Raw genomic sequence first — 17995 nt, 5'->3', positions numbered from 1 at the left:
AGAGGATGTGTGAGACAGACACACCTGTTGGGTGTGTCACTTTGTCGCCACCATGGGAAGCCTTCTGCCACTCTCATAAGGTCACATGATAATCTAGGCAATTATTCATTTCACCGATGCTGCTCTGATTCATGGAAAAAATGATACGCCTTTCCAGAAGATCTTATTTTATTTTATTTTATGTTATTTTATGTTATTTTATGTTATTTTATGTTATTTTATGTTATTTTATGTTATTTATTTTAATTTTAGGCATTATTCCTGCTGGTCTCATGTCTTCCAGTTGGGCTGGTCAGGACAATAAAGAGCAACCAAGTCCAATGAAATAAATTTAATGACCCAGAAGTGGGGGTGACTGCCTAGACCTGTGTTTTTCAAACTTGGCCCCTTTAAGATGTGTGGACTTCAACTCCCAGAATCTAAATCATCCACAAGTAGGTTCCCAAACCACTCTGAACCTTTTACCCTTTAAAGTGCAGATAATCCTTTGGCAGCCGGGGGGCCCTTGGTAGAACCCAGCCCTACACCTCTTGGCAACCGCTCAACTCACGTCTGGGGCTCACAGCGGTCATAAGACTTCCTATCCCCAAGGAGCTGCGCTGGATACCAGCTTCTCCCCTGGCTGTTGAAAGGATGGTGTTGACTCTGAAAGCTCTAATCTGCATTTCCTCACCTACATGATGTTTGACTTTACTTTGAGGTTTGCTCAGCTGAGATTCTCCACCCAGTTTGCGAGACTGAGTCAGGATAGACATTTCACCAACCGATCTTTCAGTCAAATATTCCCTTCTAGAGAGGTGCAGAGCGTACCACTCCACATCAGTGACACCAGAATATTCCACCATTCTGCATCATGCCACTCTGGGTACTCCAGGAACCAAGCAGACCAACCCTGGCATGGGCGGATTAACACTTCCAGGGGAAGACAGAACGCCCTGGTGTTCTCTGGAACATCCAGTCCCCAGGAGAAGACATTTTGCACCTCGCCACTCTCCTGGCCTTATGCCTTAAAACTTTGCCAGAGTGGCTTTTCCGAGACTTTTCCCCTGGTGGGGAAAAACTTGCTCGGCTCCAGCACAACTTTTTAAAACTCCCTGGTGGTAGCACACGTTCCCTGGTGCTCTGCAGGACAGAGGCTGCTGGTTTCAGGGTCTGTCCTGCAAGGGCAAACTGGTGTGTTGCAACTGTAATTTTTCAAGTCAGTTATATTTATGGAATGTCAGTGGACCAGGGAGAGTGCAGCTGTCCTCTAATGGTATGGGTCAATTATGAGCAGCCCAGGGGTCTGAATCAAGAGATCCATCAAAAGTGGGGCCAGCAAGAGAGGAAAGCAGCTTATGAAAAGGAGGGGCAGACTCTGTTCTATGGCCAGAGAGGCAGCTAAGCTTATCTCCCACCCCCACCACAAGAAGGTCCTAAAGCAGTGTTGTCCAAACTTGGCCACTCTAAGATGAGTGGACTTCAACTCCCAGAATTCCCTAGCCAGCCATGCTGGCTGGGGAATTCTGGGAGTTGAAGTCCACTCATCTTAGAGTGGCCAAGTTTGGACAACACTGTCCTAAAGTCTCTCCATCTCACTGCTCACATATTCCTGCCCGTCCTCGTTGGTGAAAAACCCCTTCAGGCGCGTGTTCCAGTCGTGCCGTCGCAGCAGGACTCCATAGCGCTGTTGTGGCTGGCACATGTAGCAGCTCCAGGGCTCTTCCTTCCGCGCAGCTTCAGCCGAACCTCGCCCCACCAAGGTGTTCAAACAGTCCACACAAAAGCAGCTGTAAAAGACAGGAGAAATTGGGGTGCGGGGGTAACACGGAGGGCCCGAGGCATCCATTAGAAGCCACCTCGATGCCACCCAAGCCGTGATGTCCCTGTGCCAATTGCAGGACTGTGTAATTTGCGCAATGAGGTCACAAAGAGTGCCAGGCTCTTCGGCAGAAATCATTCTTTTCTCCCAGAGTTCTCTTTAGCAAGATGTATTGATATGAGAGGGAAGGGGTCCCACGAATTCCAGCAATGAGCTATTTCCCATTGAGGTGCGTCTTGATGTACATTGGCACAGAGACTTCTTGATTTTCCTTCTAACAAGCCTTCCTGTGATCTACTGAGATCTCTTCACTGAGAATGGAGAAGCACGCAGCTGGCTATTTACAAACCAAACTCCTGAATCTTTACCAGCCTGGGAACCCTCTCTGGCAACATGGGTGTCATGCCTACACGGAAGGTCTTTTGAAACTCAGAGGGGCTCAACTTCTAGCACCTGATGGGCAATGGCGGGGGGTCTTATGGTGAGATACTGAGGGTCACACCTGGAAAGTCTCCCGGGGGTGGAGGGTGGGGGGAGATTGAAGGGCTTCAGTGAATGCCTTAAAAGGAAAAAAGTGTTATGGGTTACTTCCTGCACTGACCAAACCAATCAACAGATTCAGATTCAGACAGTTCTGCCTTTACAAAAGAGGCAAGTCTGCTTCATCCTCGGTCAAAAGAGCAGGAAGAAAGAAAAAGTTTGCTACCTTCCATTGCCTATATGAAGCTGTCTCCCTTGATAGCAAGGTACTTGCTGGAATTCTTGTCCTGAAATCTTAATCTTCCTTCTGATAAATAGTATTCATCAGAGCTCTTAGATTCTTGTTCCTTTGGATTAGCTGCTTCCAGGCTAACTGCAAGAAGCGAAGACTATCTATCTGTCTATCTGTCTGTCTGTCTATCAATATTAGTGGGTAGCGCCCAGTGGCAGATTTGCCCACCTGAAGCAACTGGCATTGTCACAGAGGAGTAACTCGCTTCCTTCACAGCAGATGGTGCAGTAAGTCTGGTACCCATCTTCATCATACATGTAGAAAAGCTCCAGAAACCGGTCCTACAAGAAAAACAGGCCACCTGTGACAAGAGGAAGGGTGGCATTTTCTGCACAGCTTTAAATGTGGCACTGCAGACCAGCCTTCCCTAACCAAAGGCCCTTCGGGTGCATTCAGAAGGCAGGTGCCTTGCTCCCAGATAACATGGGTATGCTAGCGGTGGGGAGATGATGGCAGCTGTAAGAGGCCAGCATTTTCAACAGACCGCATGATCTGCTTAGAACATTCCCCCATTGCTGGCCAGCTTTCCAGAGGTGCTAAGAATACAGAGCTCAGAATTTCTAGCCAGCATTGCCCATAGACATGTAGGTAAGGAATCCCATAATCTGAACACAACTGAAGAGAGACAAATCAGGGGAGACACATGGTGGACAGATATAAGCAACTGTCTTTTCCTGCTCCGCTGTCCCATATATCTCCGCTGGCCAAACTTAGAGCTGCTCTGCCCAGATTCTGCTGTGGAAAGATCAAAACTTTCCGTGAATGAACTTCAGGAATTGTAGTCACTGTGTCAATGGCAGATCAAAGACACTGAACGGTCCTTCTCTTCGAAGAAGGGTGTCTTTGAAAACTGCTGTAATATATGTGCAGGGAATTAGTGGCACGTCTCGGAGGACAAGTTGGTTGAACCCATCTGAGAAGTCCAACTTCAGTTTCGCCTGGAGGTGATCTTGAGGGGCCCATTTCAGTCTAGTTCTACGTCTAGTTTGGAACTGAATTTGCCAGATCTGTCCTAGGAGGCTCCCTGCAGGACAGTGCTTCTCAACCTCAGTAACTTTAAGACGTGTGGACTTCTGGGAGTTGAAGTCCACTCGTCTTAAAGTTACTGAGGTTGAGAAACACTGCTCTAGGAGGAGGGTGAATGCTGATGCAGCTTTCTCCATCTCCCTGGGGTCCCTCTCCACTCTACGTCAAAGGTGGCTGCAGCACGTGACTCAAAGGCCTGTGTGAACACTTCCACTCGTGCCTCAGCAGCCCAGAAGAGCTGCAGAATTTCCCCACCTGGAGCATGTTTCTTTTGCCCCCGAGTCATGCAAATTGAAGCCCAAAGAGAGGTGCCTGTGTGCAACAGGACAGCAAATGTAATTGCCGTGAGTCATCCAGAGGCACATGTCTGAGGTGGGCAGCTCTAGTAATTGAAATAGCAAAAAAAACTGCCAAGATGCCAGTTCTTGAGCTTCTGAAAGCAGAAATCTTAGAAAACGATCCCCGGTTTTCCCGGGTTCCCCTGCTGAAGAAGCATCGCCCTACTGAGGCGAGCTGCAGAGGGTGAACGGTGCCCTACGCCAGCCAGCCCTGCCTTGGCCAAGCGAAGGGATATCCTGATGCCAGGCCAAAGCACAGCCTCGTGCGCTCCTGTGCCCACTCACCTGACAGGTCCTGCAGAGTCCCCCTTCAAACAGCGGGTGGAAAGTGACCGGATTCTTCTTCCCACAGGACAGGCAGCTGTCTGTTCAAAGAGTTCAGGAGAGGCCCCACGTGAGCCGCTCTATAGCCAGCCTTCCCAAGCTAGCTAACCTCCAGGTGTGCTGGGCTTCAGTTCCCGGAATCCACCAGGCCACTGACACTGGCCAATTTCAAGCAGCCAGCCAGTGAAAGAGATTAACTCCTTTTGGAGGGTTAGGGTCTCCAGGCCCTTAGGCACAGCTACACTTCACCCCCTTTTCCCATCAGAGCTTTTCCTTCTCCCCAAAACCCAATGGACCCAGAAGTGAGGGTGACTGCCCAGACCCGTGTTTTTCAAACTCGGCCCCTTTAAGATGTGTGGACTTCAACTCCCAGAATTCCCCAGCCAGGAATTCTGGGAGTTGAAGTCCACACATCTTAAAGGGGCCAAGTTTGAAAAACACGGGTCTAAACGCTGCCCAGTATCAAAGCATGGGAGTGATTCATCCTTCTGAGCAGCAGAGGCCAGTGGAGGAACTGGTTGGGTCCATGTCCACCTTCTGAAAGGGGGGCAGAAGACTCAAGGCTCAGCGTCCCTGAGAGCCAAGTCAGCAGCTGGACCGTGACTTGGGCACATGGGCAAATCTCTGCTCCGCCTCCCCTCCAGGAACGGAGCGTATGCAAAGGTGGTCCCGCCCCCACCCTCGCCACCGCCCCCGCCCAATACATTTTGGAGGCCAAACGGGCTCCTTACCTTCCAAGCTCTTCTTGTTATTTTTGGCTTCGGAAACCATCCGTTCTGGAAAAGGGTCACCAAGCACGAATGAGCGTTTCATAAGCTATCGATCGAGACACGCAAGAAGAGGGTTCTCTCCCCAGAGGGCAGCTTTAAAGAGAGTCCCCGCTGCCGCCAGGCACAACGGCTGGATCTTCCCCCGCAGGATCCCAAAGATGCTTTCCTTCTCGGCCCCCCGCCCCGTCCCTGGGGCACAGACCCACCCACCTCTGGTTTGGTTCTCCTCCACCGACTCCTTGCTGCTGCCGCCACTGCAGCCATTGGTCTTAAGGCGCTTGGGCGGGGGGGCAGGTTCGGGGGGGGCGGGATCCTCCATGATGATGGTGGGGAAGGTTTTAACCTCTGCAAGAAAAAAGAAAGGCAGCGGAGGTCAGCAGGGGAGACCAGGCAATTTCCCCAAAGGGGACAACGGAAACGAGGAATCGCTGGCACGGGACCCACCCGATTTGCGACATGGACCGATGCCATGAGCAAGGCAGACTAGCTCAACCCACCAACAACAAAGTCAAAGTCTCCATCGGATCCCTAGAAAGCTCAGTTTTGTGCAACGAACGTTTTATTTGCAAGCTAATGCCCCTGGAAGGGTGTCTGCAAGTAAAAGAAAAAGGGTCAGGGCTTAAATGGCCTTGTTGCAGACACCATCTTGACTCTTTTGACCCCTTCCCCCTGCAGACACACCTACCCCAAACCCTCCGTGAGCAGGTCCCTACCACCAGCAAGTGACACAGACCCACACCCCCCGTGCTGGTGCCTAAACTGATGGTGCTGGAGAGGGCACCGTTTTGTGCCCCACACGTTGCAAAGCTCAGCCCTTCATTTCTCGCTTGGGCAGTAAATTCCCTCTGAGGGCGCCTCCTGTTCTTCCTGGCAAACGCTCCACCCAGCTGCTTTACAACCCGCCCCCCACTTGCTTCCCCCATTTCCAGCACCTGAGAAAAACAATGCCTTAGTCCTACAAATCACCCCATGCTTAGAATCACAGAACTGTCAAGTTGGAAGGGATCCCAAAGATCATCTATTCTGGCCCTCTACACCAGCATTTCTCAACCTCAGCGACTTTAAGATGAGGGGACTTCAGCTCCCAGAGTTCCCCAGCCAGACAAGCCAAACCCAATTTTTGGGGTGTATTTTGGCACCTAAAATTCTCGGCTTATGCACGAGTATATACGGTCGTTTCCTTCTATGTGATATCTGAACACTTTTCTCAACCCTTTTAGGTGTCAATCAAAAATCAGACATTGGAATTAGTATTTCATTTCTCATTTTCCCAACTTTATGTGTACGGAGGGGACACCCTGGGAAAAAGGTCTGTACGATTTGGTTCGCACGGCTTTTAAATTGGGAGGGTTTTACGACCGCAGCACCTGGGTATCGTGCTGATCGTTGCCCAGCTAACCGATTCATTTGGGACACAGGCTTTGGAAGAAAGACTCGGTTTTTCCCCTGAGGCTCTTCTATCGCCTGGAACCGATTCCCAGTGGCCTCCAGCTAAAGCAAAGGGGCTTGGGGGACCCAGCCGGGGAATGGCAACCAGCCCAAACCCAGTGGAGCCGACGAAGGGCGCTTTGACGAAGAGCAGCTCTCCAACAGCCCTGCGCGGTCGCACCCATCAACCCCACCGCCCCTTGCTGGTGAAGCCCAGGGGTCTTACCCGAAGTCTTGGGGGGCCTTAACCCCTTCTCTCCAGTAGGCTTGAATCCCCGGATGGCCCAGTCCACCATGGGCTTCAGCTTGTCCTCCAGAGAGTCCCCAACAGCACTGGGAAACGTCTTGCCAGCTCGGCTGCTCGCAACCTGCCACCACAAGAAGGTTGGTCACAGTGGGGCTGGGGCTGGGGCTGGGGCTGGCGCAGAGAGGCTGACGAAGGGCTCAGGAGCCACCCTCTCTCAGTGCCATCTAACATCTGCCTGAATCCCACGCTGGGAAGGCTCCCAGGCTCTGCTTTGGAAGGTGCTGCTGCACCACGGGTGGGTGTTTGAAGTGTTGCTTTGTAGCCCACCAGAAGTGGTTTGGATTAGGAGCGTACACATTCAGCAAAAGATATATAAATGCATAAGATGAAGGAATGGGCCATTCTGCTATGGGGAACGGCCACTTGGGGCAGTTGCAGTCAAGGGCTACTTTACAGCAGCCGTCCACAATCTGGCGTCCTCCAGATCTCTGGAAGATGTCGAGCTGGTGAAAACTGGCTTACAGCTAGCGTACTGGCCCTCCAGTAGACAGCGACCCAGTCTTCCACATGCTAAGCCACTGTCTTCCCTGCTAAGCCACATTGCCCCCCACACACACACCCTTTTTACCTCCAGAACATGAAGAATCGCTTGTCGGTAAGACACCATCTTCTGAAACGTGGCGCGGTTGAAATGCTCCTGGAACGCCGTCAACCCCACCAGTTTATCTGCGGAGATCTGCAGCAAGGAGACATGTGCTCAACAAAGCCTCTCAGATCTTCCTCTCCTTCCCCCGGCCATCCCAGAAGAGCCTCCCAAATGGCGGCATCCTCAACTCCCCCAATCCGGGATCGATCTGATGCACAGCGGCACCCCTCCACGGAGACCCAGAGGCACCGTCAGAGTGACCTCCTCCTGGCTAGGGAGCTCCTTGTGAATGCCCCTTGAGCTTCTGAGATCGGTTAACAGGAGCAAGAGTCTCTGGCAAGCCTCAGATAGTCCAGCCCAGTTCTAATATGCTTGCAATTAACCTAGTTTCGGGGTTAGCATAAGGCAGTGTTTCTTGAGCTGGTGGACCTCCAGATGTGCTGCTACAACTCGCATGACTACATTGCCTGGGGAGTACTGGTTTGTAGAGAATCAGAATATTGTAAAATGTTGTCTAAATATAATTTCTTATCATCATCATTATCATCATCCACAACATCTGCCACCACGACTATTATAATGACAGGTAGTTCTCGCTTAACGACCACAATAGGACTGGAAAATTGGTTGTTAAGCAGGGCAGTTCTTACGCGAATCAGACCCAATTTTACGACCTTTTTTACGGCAGTTGTTAGGCAAATCACACAGTTCCCCACTGATTTTGCTTGCCAGAAGCCGGCTGGGAAGGTCGCAAATGGCGATCACATGACCCAGGACACTGCAACTGTCGTAAGTGCAAGCTGGTTGCCAAGTGCCCGGATCATGATCACGTGAGTGCAGGGGTGCTGGGACTTCAAGCACCAGTTGTCACTTTTTAGCACCATTGTAACTTTGAATGGTCACTAAACAAATGGTTGTTAAGCAAGGACTACCTGCATTTAGCAACCAGATTTTTGCCATCATTCTTCCCAAAATCGGCAGATGCAAGCCTTATTGTTTGAAAGCTGCAAAAAGGAGGTTTTGTCTGCAAACATTTGCAGCTCAGCTTCGCAATTTCTGTCACAAGAGAGGCGGAGAAATACAGTTCTTGCACAGCTCCCCTTGGGGCACGGGCAGGTGAAGTGTTGGACCGTGCCCAAGTCGAGGCCTCCCTTGGGGCTTCTTTGCCTCGCCTTTCCATGCCAAGGACAGGCCCCCTTCCAAAGAACAGGCCAATCCACCCGCCCTCAGGCCCACTGCAGCTTTGACTGACCCAAAGGGGCCACGGGGGCCATCAGCCAGCCCGCCGATCCTCCCGTGCCCTCACCTCGGAAAACTTTCCGTCCCCAAACCATTTGACCCAGCGCATGCCAGGAGCCGCCTGGCGGTTGGAGGTCACCTTCCACGACACGACGATGGCAGGCCACCAGCAGAAGCCTTTGATCTTGCCCCAGACGAGCTCCCCAATTCCAAAATCCTTCCCATCCTGAAAGTCAAAGAGAAACAAGGTGAGCGCTCGAAAAGAGAGGCCGGTGAGCGGCCCTTCTGGCGAATGCACCCCAAGAGCAAGCAGTGCTCAGCAAGGAGGGACTGCGGTTTTCCAGACCCAGCCTTGCTAGAAGCCCTGAGCCAGGAGGAGTCAGTGGCACTGCCTTCTTTTGCTCACGTGCCAGAGGGAATCAGTCGGGCCCCTTTGTCTTGGAGTACTCTACCTGGAAGCAACACTTTGCTGATTTATTTTATTTATTTATTAAATTTACATGCCACCCATCTCCCCCAGAGGGTGACTCTGGGCGGCTCACAATTAAAATAAAACCCAAAAACAGTTTAAAACATTAATATCCACATTAATTTAGTTAAGAAGTCGCTGGGAATAAAGTTGCTGGGAATAAAGCCTCGGAGTGGGGCGGGCGGGGAGACAACTGCTGCCTTTGCATCCTGCTTCGGGCTTCGAATATAGCGACAAGGATCATTATTTCTGCTATATCACATTTGGATAATATAATGTAGACAAGATAATATAAAAACAATCAAAGCAGTTATGCCACAATTAAACCATGATTTTAAAACTGGCAAGAAACGGGGGGGGGGGCGGTCCCTGTTGCTCTGCTCCGTGACAGCCATCCTGTCTCTGTTAAGCCCACCACGGACTCAGAGGTACTGCCCGCAAGAAGGGCACCTCCCATCCTCCACAGCCCGAAGCCCAAAGATGCCAGTCCTGAAATGCCCCCGGCTGCAGAATTCAACCCCGACGCTCCTGCCAAGACTTTTCAGAGCATGGTTGGGGCAAAAAAGGAGCCTGTTGACTATGGAGCGTGCGCCCTTCTGTGCTTTTGCTTCCTCCCTGTCTTCGTGCCATTGCTGAAGGCGTGCCTCCAGCTGAGTGCGATTTTCATACAGTAAATGCAGGTTAAAAGTGTTTTAAAGAACGGGCAAAAGGGATCTCCCCGTCCACATGCAGGATTTTCTCTACCATTGAGCCCTCCACCCCTCTCCATCCAGCCCTGGGAGGGCGAGAACCTTTCCCCGGACCACAAATGCCCCCCAACCGCCTTCAAGGCATTCAGTTCGTTTCTCAAGCGTGGCAACTTTCAGATGGGTGGACTTCAACTCCCAGAATTCCCCAGCCAGCCTTGCTGGCTGGGGAGTTCTGGGAGTTGAAGTCCACCCATCTTCAAGCTGCCAAGATTGAGAAGCACTGTGCCAGAGCTTCCAAACGCCAGCTGTCACAGCTGGCAGAGCCCAAGGAGGCAACAATGCGGCCGTTTTACCCCAATTGCCTCTAAGCACTACAATGCCCACCAGCACCAGAACTTTTTTTTATCGAGATTTATGGATATGGAATGAGAAAAGACTCATGGAAGGTTCATCTGGTTTATGGTAACAGCAGCAAGATGATTAGATCCACCAGGACGGAGGGCCACAGAAATGCCCCCCCACCCCCCCGTGGAGGAAGAGATCGTAAAAATGTCAGAATGAGCAGAAACTGCAAAACTGGCCTGTTTGGTCAGGGTTACAAGTGCTTTTTTTTAAAGACTGGAAACCTTTTATGGGCTTTTTGCTAAAAGAAGAAAAAAGTGAAAGGGTGATTTATGGATTTAATGATGGAAACAGATGAGAATTAAGTAAGGGGTTGAAGGGATTTCTGGAAGACTTAAGTGGGAAGGGAGACGATAGGTTGGTTAATATCTGTTGAAGAGAAAGTTGGAAGTCATTATATTTCGTAACTTTAGGTTTTTTTCTTCTCTTGCGCTTCTCTCCTTTCTTTTCTATCTTTTTCTCTAGATTTGCTTTTTGCTTTATGTATAATCCTCCATAAATATAAATTTTAAAATATACCATGCCCCCCAGCCATGGTGTGGCTGAGTCATGGTGCTGAACTCTGCGTGTTTGGGATCGTGGCCCTGGCACCCCGGAGGCCACCACCTGGACGTTTGCAACTAGGGAGATCCGACCTCAGCGCAGGTGTTCTACAGCTGGCAGCTCTGCGCATCACCACCCCAAGTCACGAGGAGTGAATTCGCTCCCGGAGCCAACCGCACATGGCGAGGAACTCTGAGAGCTTGCCCCAACCTGGTATTCTTCTGCCCTTCTCAATGCCTTGTAGTCACAGCCGTTCGGGACTCTGCTGCTGTTGCTCTGCCTGGAGGTCCAGGAATTCTCCTCTTCCTCCGAATAATTTATCTGGGCACTTCGAAAAAGCCTCTTTGAGTGCTGGAAAGGAAGGGAGAACTAAGTCCATCATGCTGGAAAGAGACACAAAGGAGATGGAAGAGCGGGCAGCTTGACCAAGAAACAGATTCTCCTGGCGTGGACCAGGAAAACACCACCCTAATTTCTAAGGGACCCCCATGCCCGTTTCCAATCTCCTGCAGACAGCCCCGGAGTACCTTTATTTTTCTTTTTGCTTCTTTTCTTGGTTCGTTATGTTTTACTTATCCAATAAAATAAGAGAGGTTAAAAAAAACCCCAACATTTCAATGGATTTTTAAATTGCATCAGCAAGAAACAGTATTTCAGAAATAACCTTATTGCACTGATGTTGCTGGAGACGCAGTGAAATTAAGGCTTTATTTAAATATATTGTTCCATTTCGGTAAGAAACAATTGCATGTATTAACTCAGCCTTGGGATTTAATATTTTCAGATGTTTATATTCTATCCCAATCACATCAGAGTTGACTTCTAGGCAAAAAGAATAGACTTACAGTCAAAAGACATTGTTCAGCATCAGCTCCAAATATTCAGCTGTTTGCAGAACTGATTAATATAGATCAGTGTTTCTCAGTCTCGGCAACTTTAAGATGGGTGGACTTCAACTCCCATGGCTGGCTGGGGAATTCTGGGAGTTGAAGTCCACCCATCTTAAAGTTGCCGAGACTGAGAAACACTGATATAAATCGACCATGGATGACTGTAATGAATCATGGCCTCAATTTATCGATATACGTGTCTGTAAATATACACTTTGTCTGCTCATACGTTTCTGTTTCTTTTTTTCAGCTGTTTTTCTTCTTTTACAGTTTTCTGCATTCTTTTTTGCTGGCTTGCCTTTTGTAATTAGTTCCATAATGAAAAAGGAAAAAGAACGCTACCCTGATTTTGTGGCGCTCTTTGAAACCCTCTACGCTCTCCACGTCGTCTCTGGGTTTCTTCTCCTGCGAGGTCGGCCCAGCCTGGAAGACGATACGGGGAGGCGGTTTCTGCCGCAGGCTGTTCTCCCAGCCAGCGCTTCCACGCACCGGGACCTGGGAATCGCAACGGGAGACGGCCGTTAGGACCAGAGCCGCCAGCTGTTCCAGGAGGACCATCAAAGCGGTGCAATTCAGCACACGCACACGCACACGCACACACCCAGTGCTGTCAGCAGAAATAGGAAGGTTAAGCCTGGAAGGCGTCATCGCCGGGGAAATGCATGTTCCGCAGCTCCCCAAATCCACTGATTATAAGCACATCCCGGAATTGGAGGACACACCTGTCCTTGGCACAGGGAGCTCTTACCTCCTGCCCTTCCTTGGGGACGTCATCAGACTTGCTTTTCTCCTTCGCCTTGCAGGCCCCTTTTTCTGCCTTGCTGGCGTCTGTGCAAAGGAATCGGCTGCCTTCAGTCAACAGGAAGGTGAGCCTGGCGCTTTAACACTCCTGACTTCCTTTCTGCAGAAATCACCCTGGGGCAAACCACAGGCCCTGACAGCTTCCCAGTTCCAAGCAAGTTCAACAAACTCAGTTTCTTCAAAATGGTTCCACCGTCGGTTCCCAAGCCCGCCCGCCTTCCTGATGCCCACCCGAGTACCCAAGACCTGCTGCAGGGCAGACAGCCTGGGCTCCCCATCTCCCACGCCCATCACTCTGAGCATCGTCCCCTTCTTCCTCCCTGCAACTGCAGACATCGAGCATCGAAGCCCATCTGCTGCTGCACGTGGTTCCAACTCTTCCAGCTGCACTTGACAAAGCAAAACCCACAAAATACGCCAGACCAGGCTAAACTGGAGTTGAGTCGGTGTGTTGTGGGAATCCAACCACTGCCTTTAGCAGATTGCAAGAATCAGGACATCACATTGAGACAGACCATGGTTCAGATTCACGCAGCGTAAGGGTTAGAAGGGACCTTGATGGTTATTTAATCCAACCCTCTTTTCCTCCCACATACATCAGGAACCCAATTCAGGTTGGCTGATTGGGGCATCACCTGTTCTGTGAACAGATCCACTGCATCTGCTAAGCTGGTTAGACATTTACAGGTTATGTGAACCCAACCAAGGTCCTGCACAGTTTCTGGGCATAGAGCTTTAAGCGTCCCAGGCCAACGATTCCCGGACACCGGGAGAGTCCAGAGGTTCCTTTCCTAACCAGCTGGACATGGAAATGACCAAAATGTTCCCAGGCTCTTATGTCTCCTTCTTTGACTCAACAAGCTTGTAAAGTGGCTCTCCAGAAGGGACACATGAAATGGTACACATTCTCCAGCAAAAGCCCGCCTGCCTGCCTGCCTGCCTTCCATCCATCTCTCTTCTCTCCTCCCTCCCTCCCTCCCTCCCTCCCTTCCTTTTTTCCATCCATCCATCCATCCATCCATCCATCCTCTCCTCTCCTCTCCTCTCCTCTCCTCCCTCCCCTTCCCTTCCCTTCCCCCCCTTGTATCCCCCACCTAAGGCAACCCCACCCCATCTTCCAGAGCATGACTGATTGCCACAGTCTGACCCGACAGGGACCAGATGGGGCTTCTAGCTCCCCCAAGCAGACAAACCGCCCACGAGCCCTTGGCGGCAAAGATACCTGCAATGTCCGCCTTTCCTTTGACCTCCGCAGGGGGGTTGTCTTTCTCCTCGGGGGGTGGGTCACTGCAGTTTCCGTTGACCAAGACCAGCTCTTCCTCGCTCTCCATCTCCCAGTCGACAGCCTTTTCTCTTTTCATGTTAAGCTGCAGGACAGATTTCCAGAAACGCCACCTTTAGCCAAGCCCAACATTCACCCTGCGAGGCTCATGCATTTTCGGGAGAATCTCCCCTGCTCTTCCGATCCCAGATAAGAGCACCCACCCCCCGGAGGCACCGTCCCTGTTTTAGGGGCTTTTTAAAAGAAAAAAAGAGGCCTGCAACTGGAGCAAGATTATTTCCCACTTTAAAAACTGAAGCTAGCTGAAAGCAACACCCAGCTCTAAATAAAAGACTTTTTTAAAAAGTCCCCTTCCGCGCTGTTCGTTGTAAATAACATTAAATTAAGAACACCGAAAGAAAAATGGCTGCTGTATTCCTTGCTTGTGTGAAACGGTCCTGAGCGCAGATGCAGCATCCGCGTTAAGGTCAGACCGCTTAAGAGAAGGTGGCAGGTTTGGGACTCAGCACCGGGGGGGGGGGTCCTTCCCTCCCCACCCCACTCCTTGCGTCCTGCGTGTCTGCTCTGGATGCCCCTCCCGAGCAGGGCGATGCGCCCAACGGGGCCGGAGGGGGACAGCCCTCTCACCGGCGAATATCCATGCGGGCAACTGGGGATTCTTTCGGAATATGGGACAAACCTGCATTTGTTGGTCTGTCTATATTCTGCCTTTCCTACACACCCCGCACACCACCCTCCCATCTTTCCACACAACCACCCTGCGAGGTGGAGAGGGCTGAGTGTGGGAGACCAGCCCAAAACCTCCCCCCGCCCCAGAGCTGCCATTGCTGAAGGGGACCCAACCTGGGTCTCCCCCCTCCTAGCCCACCCCCTTCCCCACCAGACCACACTGGCTCTCGGGCTGAGGGGGGGACTCGAACCCAGGTCTTCCTGGTCTCAGTCAAACCCTTCCCCACCACCCCACACTGGTGTAGAGCATCACTTTACAATAAACTCTCACTATGAATTAAACAATGCCTTATCATAAATCAGATTTTTTTCCCGGCAAGGAACCAGGAGAAACTTTCTGCAACATCCGCTAATTCCCTAAATACAACCGTTTCCCAATTTAGCAGCCTTTCAAGGCACTGGGCTCCAATCCCCTCTGCTCCCAGGAGCTCCCTTCGCTGGGGATGATGGGATTGAAATCCAATGCATCCGGAGCGCCCGTTTGGATGACTTGAACCCGTTCCTTCACTCCCCTCCTGATCTTGTAACAATGAGAGAAGCCAACACCTTGGAATCCCAACAACTGGTTGGGAAAAAGCCACGCGGCCCCCTCTGCTGCTTTTACGCGGGTGGCCTGCAAAAGACCCAGGCCCACAGCTGCCAAGGGGCGGGTTGCAAGTGGCAACCTGCATGGCATAACGTCGACATGCACATAACATAATCCTGTTACAGGTTGTCTTCATTTAATGACCGTTCGCAGTTACAACAGTGATGAAAAACTCACTTTGTGACCAATCCTCGCATTGACGCCCTTCGCAGGTCTGTAAAGCAAAGGAAAGCTGAAGGAAGGTCATAAGCAGTCGTGGCTTCACTTAGTGACCACTTCACTTAACAACCGAGTTTCCGGTCCCAATGGTGGTCGCTAAACGAAAACTCCCTACATAGGCACAATGACATCATAATGCACGGTCACCATTTTGAGGCCACCCTGCCTACCAACGGCTGCCACTGCCCTGCTGCTCCCCTCGGCCTGCGCTGCCAAAATAAAACGCTCAGCGCAGGGGGTCTGGCCGGGCTGGATGTTATCCCAGCTGCCTAGCGAGGGGCCGAGACGCCTGGCGAAGATCCAGTAGAGCAAAAACAACACAGGAAAGTGCAAAGGTCAAAAAAAGGGGGGGGAAACATGGGAAGACTCAGCTCCTTGCTGATCTGGCCCATCGACACCGGCTCAGACCCCAAATCCAACCTCCCATCAGAAAAAGGGGGCTCTGCAAAACCCTGCTGATACTTGGGTCAGGGATGAAGTCCAGGGAAACGGGCAATGTCTGGAATACCTTCCAGAAACACGTTCAACATCCCAGGCGATTCGTTCCTTTGGGTGGCCTGCCCGTTCACACATGCAACCCCCGCCCCCATGCAGACTCCTCCGCACCTGAGCTGGTGATTGCAACTAAGCCCTCCACTGCTGGGAGGAGCCGGGGGGGTGCAAAGAGCGCAGGGCCAGCCTTGCGGCTGAAATGAAGGGCTCGGCCCCTTCCTGGCTCCTGTTATCAAAGTCCAAGGCCGCCCTGCGTTTAGATGGCACTGCGGACGCGGGCAGTCGCGGCAAGAGCCGTGCTAGAAAGAGGGGATCTGCAGGGAGGGGGGCAGAGGGAGGGGAATTGGGTGCATGGCTGGACGGAAACCGGGGGGGGGGAGTTGAGCCTGCAGCTGCTGGACCAGAAGCACAGGACCCCGTGGGGCTGCACTGGGGCTGTCTCAGAAGGCTGCCCCCCCCCCCAGTCTAGCTGAAGGCTTCCTGGCAAAGTCTGCCCCATCCTGCAAAAAGAGGGTCCTGCTTTGACTGCAACCTGGGAGTTGCATTCAATGAAGCCCCCCCACCAAGTCCCTGATTACAAGGACAAGAAACAAGGGGGGGGGGTTATTATAGCACTGTATTTATTCAGTTCAGGTCCTTTCTTTTCGTCACCTCCCCCCAACTAAAGCAGACTCTTTTTTTTCTTGAAGGAGGACCCCCCCAGCCCCAGGAAGCCAGGCCCCTTCTCTGCCTCCCCCGGTCTTGCCCTGAAGCACAACCCCCCCCCAAAGGCCGAGCAAAGGGAAAGTAGGAAGTGTGCAGCGGTGCACTGGGGAGGAGGGAGCAACGAGGCCTCCAGCTGTCTGCTCGATCCTGCAACTGCTCCCAGACCAAGCGGCAGAGACCTGGCAGGACCTGCCCGGGCAGGCCGGGATCCCTGGGGCCGAGTGCAGGAGACAAACGTTAAGAGGGAGAGGCGCTTCCCGCTGGGCCCCGAGACCCCTCTCCAACACACACACACACATCCCTTTCATGCCAGGCTCCGCCACTGCTTGCATGCCATCTTCATCAAGAAGGGGCAGAGCTGCCTGGATGCGGGTCCATCTTTCCTAATGTCGGGCACCAAAAGCAAATTAAAAACTTCCGTGCACCCAACAGGATGGCCTGTCTTGGATCCGGGCACAAGGAGCCCTCACATCCCCCAACCACAAGTGACCCAACCAACCCCTGACCCTCAGAGGAGGCCGAAGGGGGGCACCGGTGCCCTGCCCCAACAGCCCACCCTCCAAACCCAGCAAGGCGTAGAGGAGCCCCGCTTTCCCTCTGGGACAGGCCACCCAGCTGCAGAGCACTGATGCCAATTTGCTTAACTATCCCCTGCAAGAAAAAATGAGATGGAAGATGGGGGGGCACACTGAGGAACTCCACCCGTCCTTCACCTGCTCAGTAATTCATCCAAGGTATGCCAGGCTGACTGCCAGTGCTCTCAGCCCCATCGCCCCGGGGCAGGCGGGTGGCAGGAGTACTAGGGCAGGGTTTCTCAAGCTCAGCAACTTTAGGGTGGCCAGGGAATTCTGGGAGTTGAAGTCCACACATTAAAGTTGCTGAGTTTGAGAAACCCTGCGCTACAGGATGCCTCCTTCCCCACTTCCTTCTTCCTCCCCCGCTTCAGATCAAACCAGCCTCCCCACGTTCTGCTGGCGAAGCCACAGCAAAGCAAAGCAGAGCAGGGCGGATTGCCTCTCGCGCTGCCAGCTCCCACCAGATCCAGGGAACTGGAGCTGGCACTGGTCCTGCAGGAGAGATGGGGAACGCCCACTCCAACCTCGGGCAGAAAGAAGCCAGGGCGAGTTGGCTTCTGCAGATAGCAAGAACTCAGCCACAGAGATCAACTGCGCCCTTCTCCAGCCTGGCATCCCCTCCGTGTGCTGGAATACAAGAACCCTCCTGGTCATCCTAGGCCAGCAGACTGTTTCCCATATATCATTCTGGGAATTTTCCACGTGGATTGGGAGAGATGTTTGGAATCCAGGTTCTCAGTCTTTCCAGGTGAGGCCTACCCACGCTGGTCCAACAGATGCCAGAAGGCGGCAGGATTCACACCTAGTGCTAAATGGGGGCAGCTGCAGAGCCAAGATGGCAGCTGTGGCTATGTGATAAACCCAGCCCCTTTATACAGGCAACAGACATAAAGAGAGGCAGGGCTTCGATCATGCCTCTGCCATCTTGACTGTTCTGACCCACCCCAGTGGATGCCCGACACTAACCACGATGTTATTGCTTAGCTTTGTTCTTATTCTGAATGAACCCAACCACTGGGGTT

The 17995-nt window shown here is 52.0% G+C and overlaps 1 protein-coding gene across 1 annotated transcript in view; it reads right to left on the bottom strand.

Moving 5' to 3' along the window:
- Positions 1–17995, bottom strand: part of DNMT3B (DNA methyltransferase 3 beta) — a 36021-nt gene that overhangs the window by 11956 nt on the left and 6070 nt on the right. Inside the window, exons 2-13 of the mRNA XM_088153644.1 lie at positions 13608–13752; positions 12333–12412; positions 11927–12079; positions 10905–11045; positions 8659–8817; positions 7335–7442; positions 6686–6827; positions 5242–5376; positions 4993–5037; positions 4223–4302; positions 2742–2854; positions 1586–1769 (exon numbers count right to left, since the gene is read on the bottom strand). Of these exons, the coding sequence (XP_088009770.1) occupies positions 1586–1769; positions 2742–2854; positions 4223–4302; positions 4993–5037; positions 5242–5376; positions 6686–6827; positions 7335–7442; positions 8659–8817; positions 10905–11045; positions 11927–12079; positions 12333–12412; positions 13608–13746 (1479 nt within the window). The 5' untranslated portion in view covers positions 13747–13752. The remainder of the gene's footprint in view (positions 1–1585; positions 1770–2741; positions 2855–4222; positions 4303–4992; positions 5038–5241; positions 5377–6685; positions 6828–7334; positions 7443–8658; positions 8818–10904; positions 11046–11926; positions 12080–12332; positions 12413–13607; positions 13753–17995) is intronic.

Source organism: Python bivittatus, unplaced genomic scaffold (assembly GCF_059951505.1).
Source record: "Python bivittatus isolate LINGU-HERP-01145 unplaced genomic scaffold, Pbiv_v1 ctg000700_np1212, whole genome shotgun sequence".
Lineage (NCBI taxonomy): Eukaryota > Metazoa > Chordata > Lepidosauria > Squamata > Pythonidae > Python > Python bivittatus.
The sequence above is the reverse complement of the archived record's forward strand: the minus strand, read 5'-3'. Positions and strand labels throughout refer to the sequence as shown.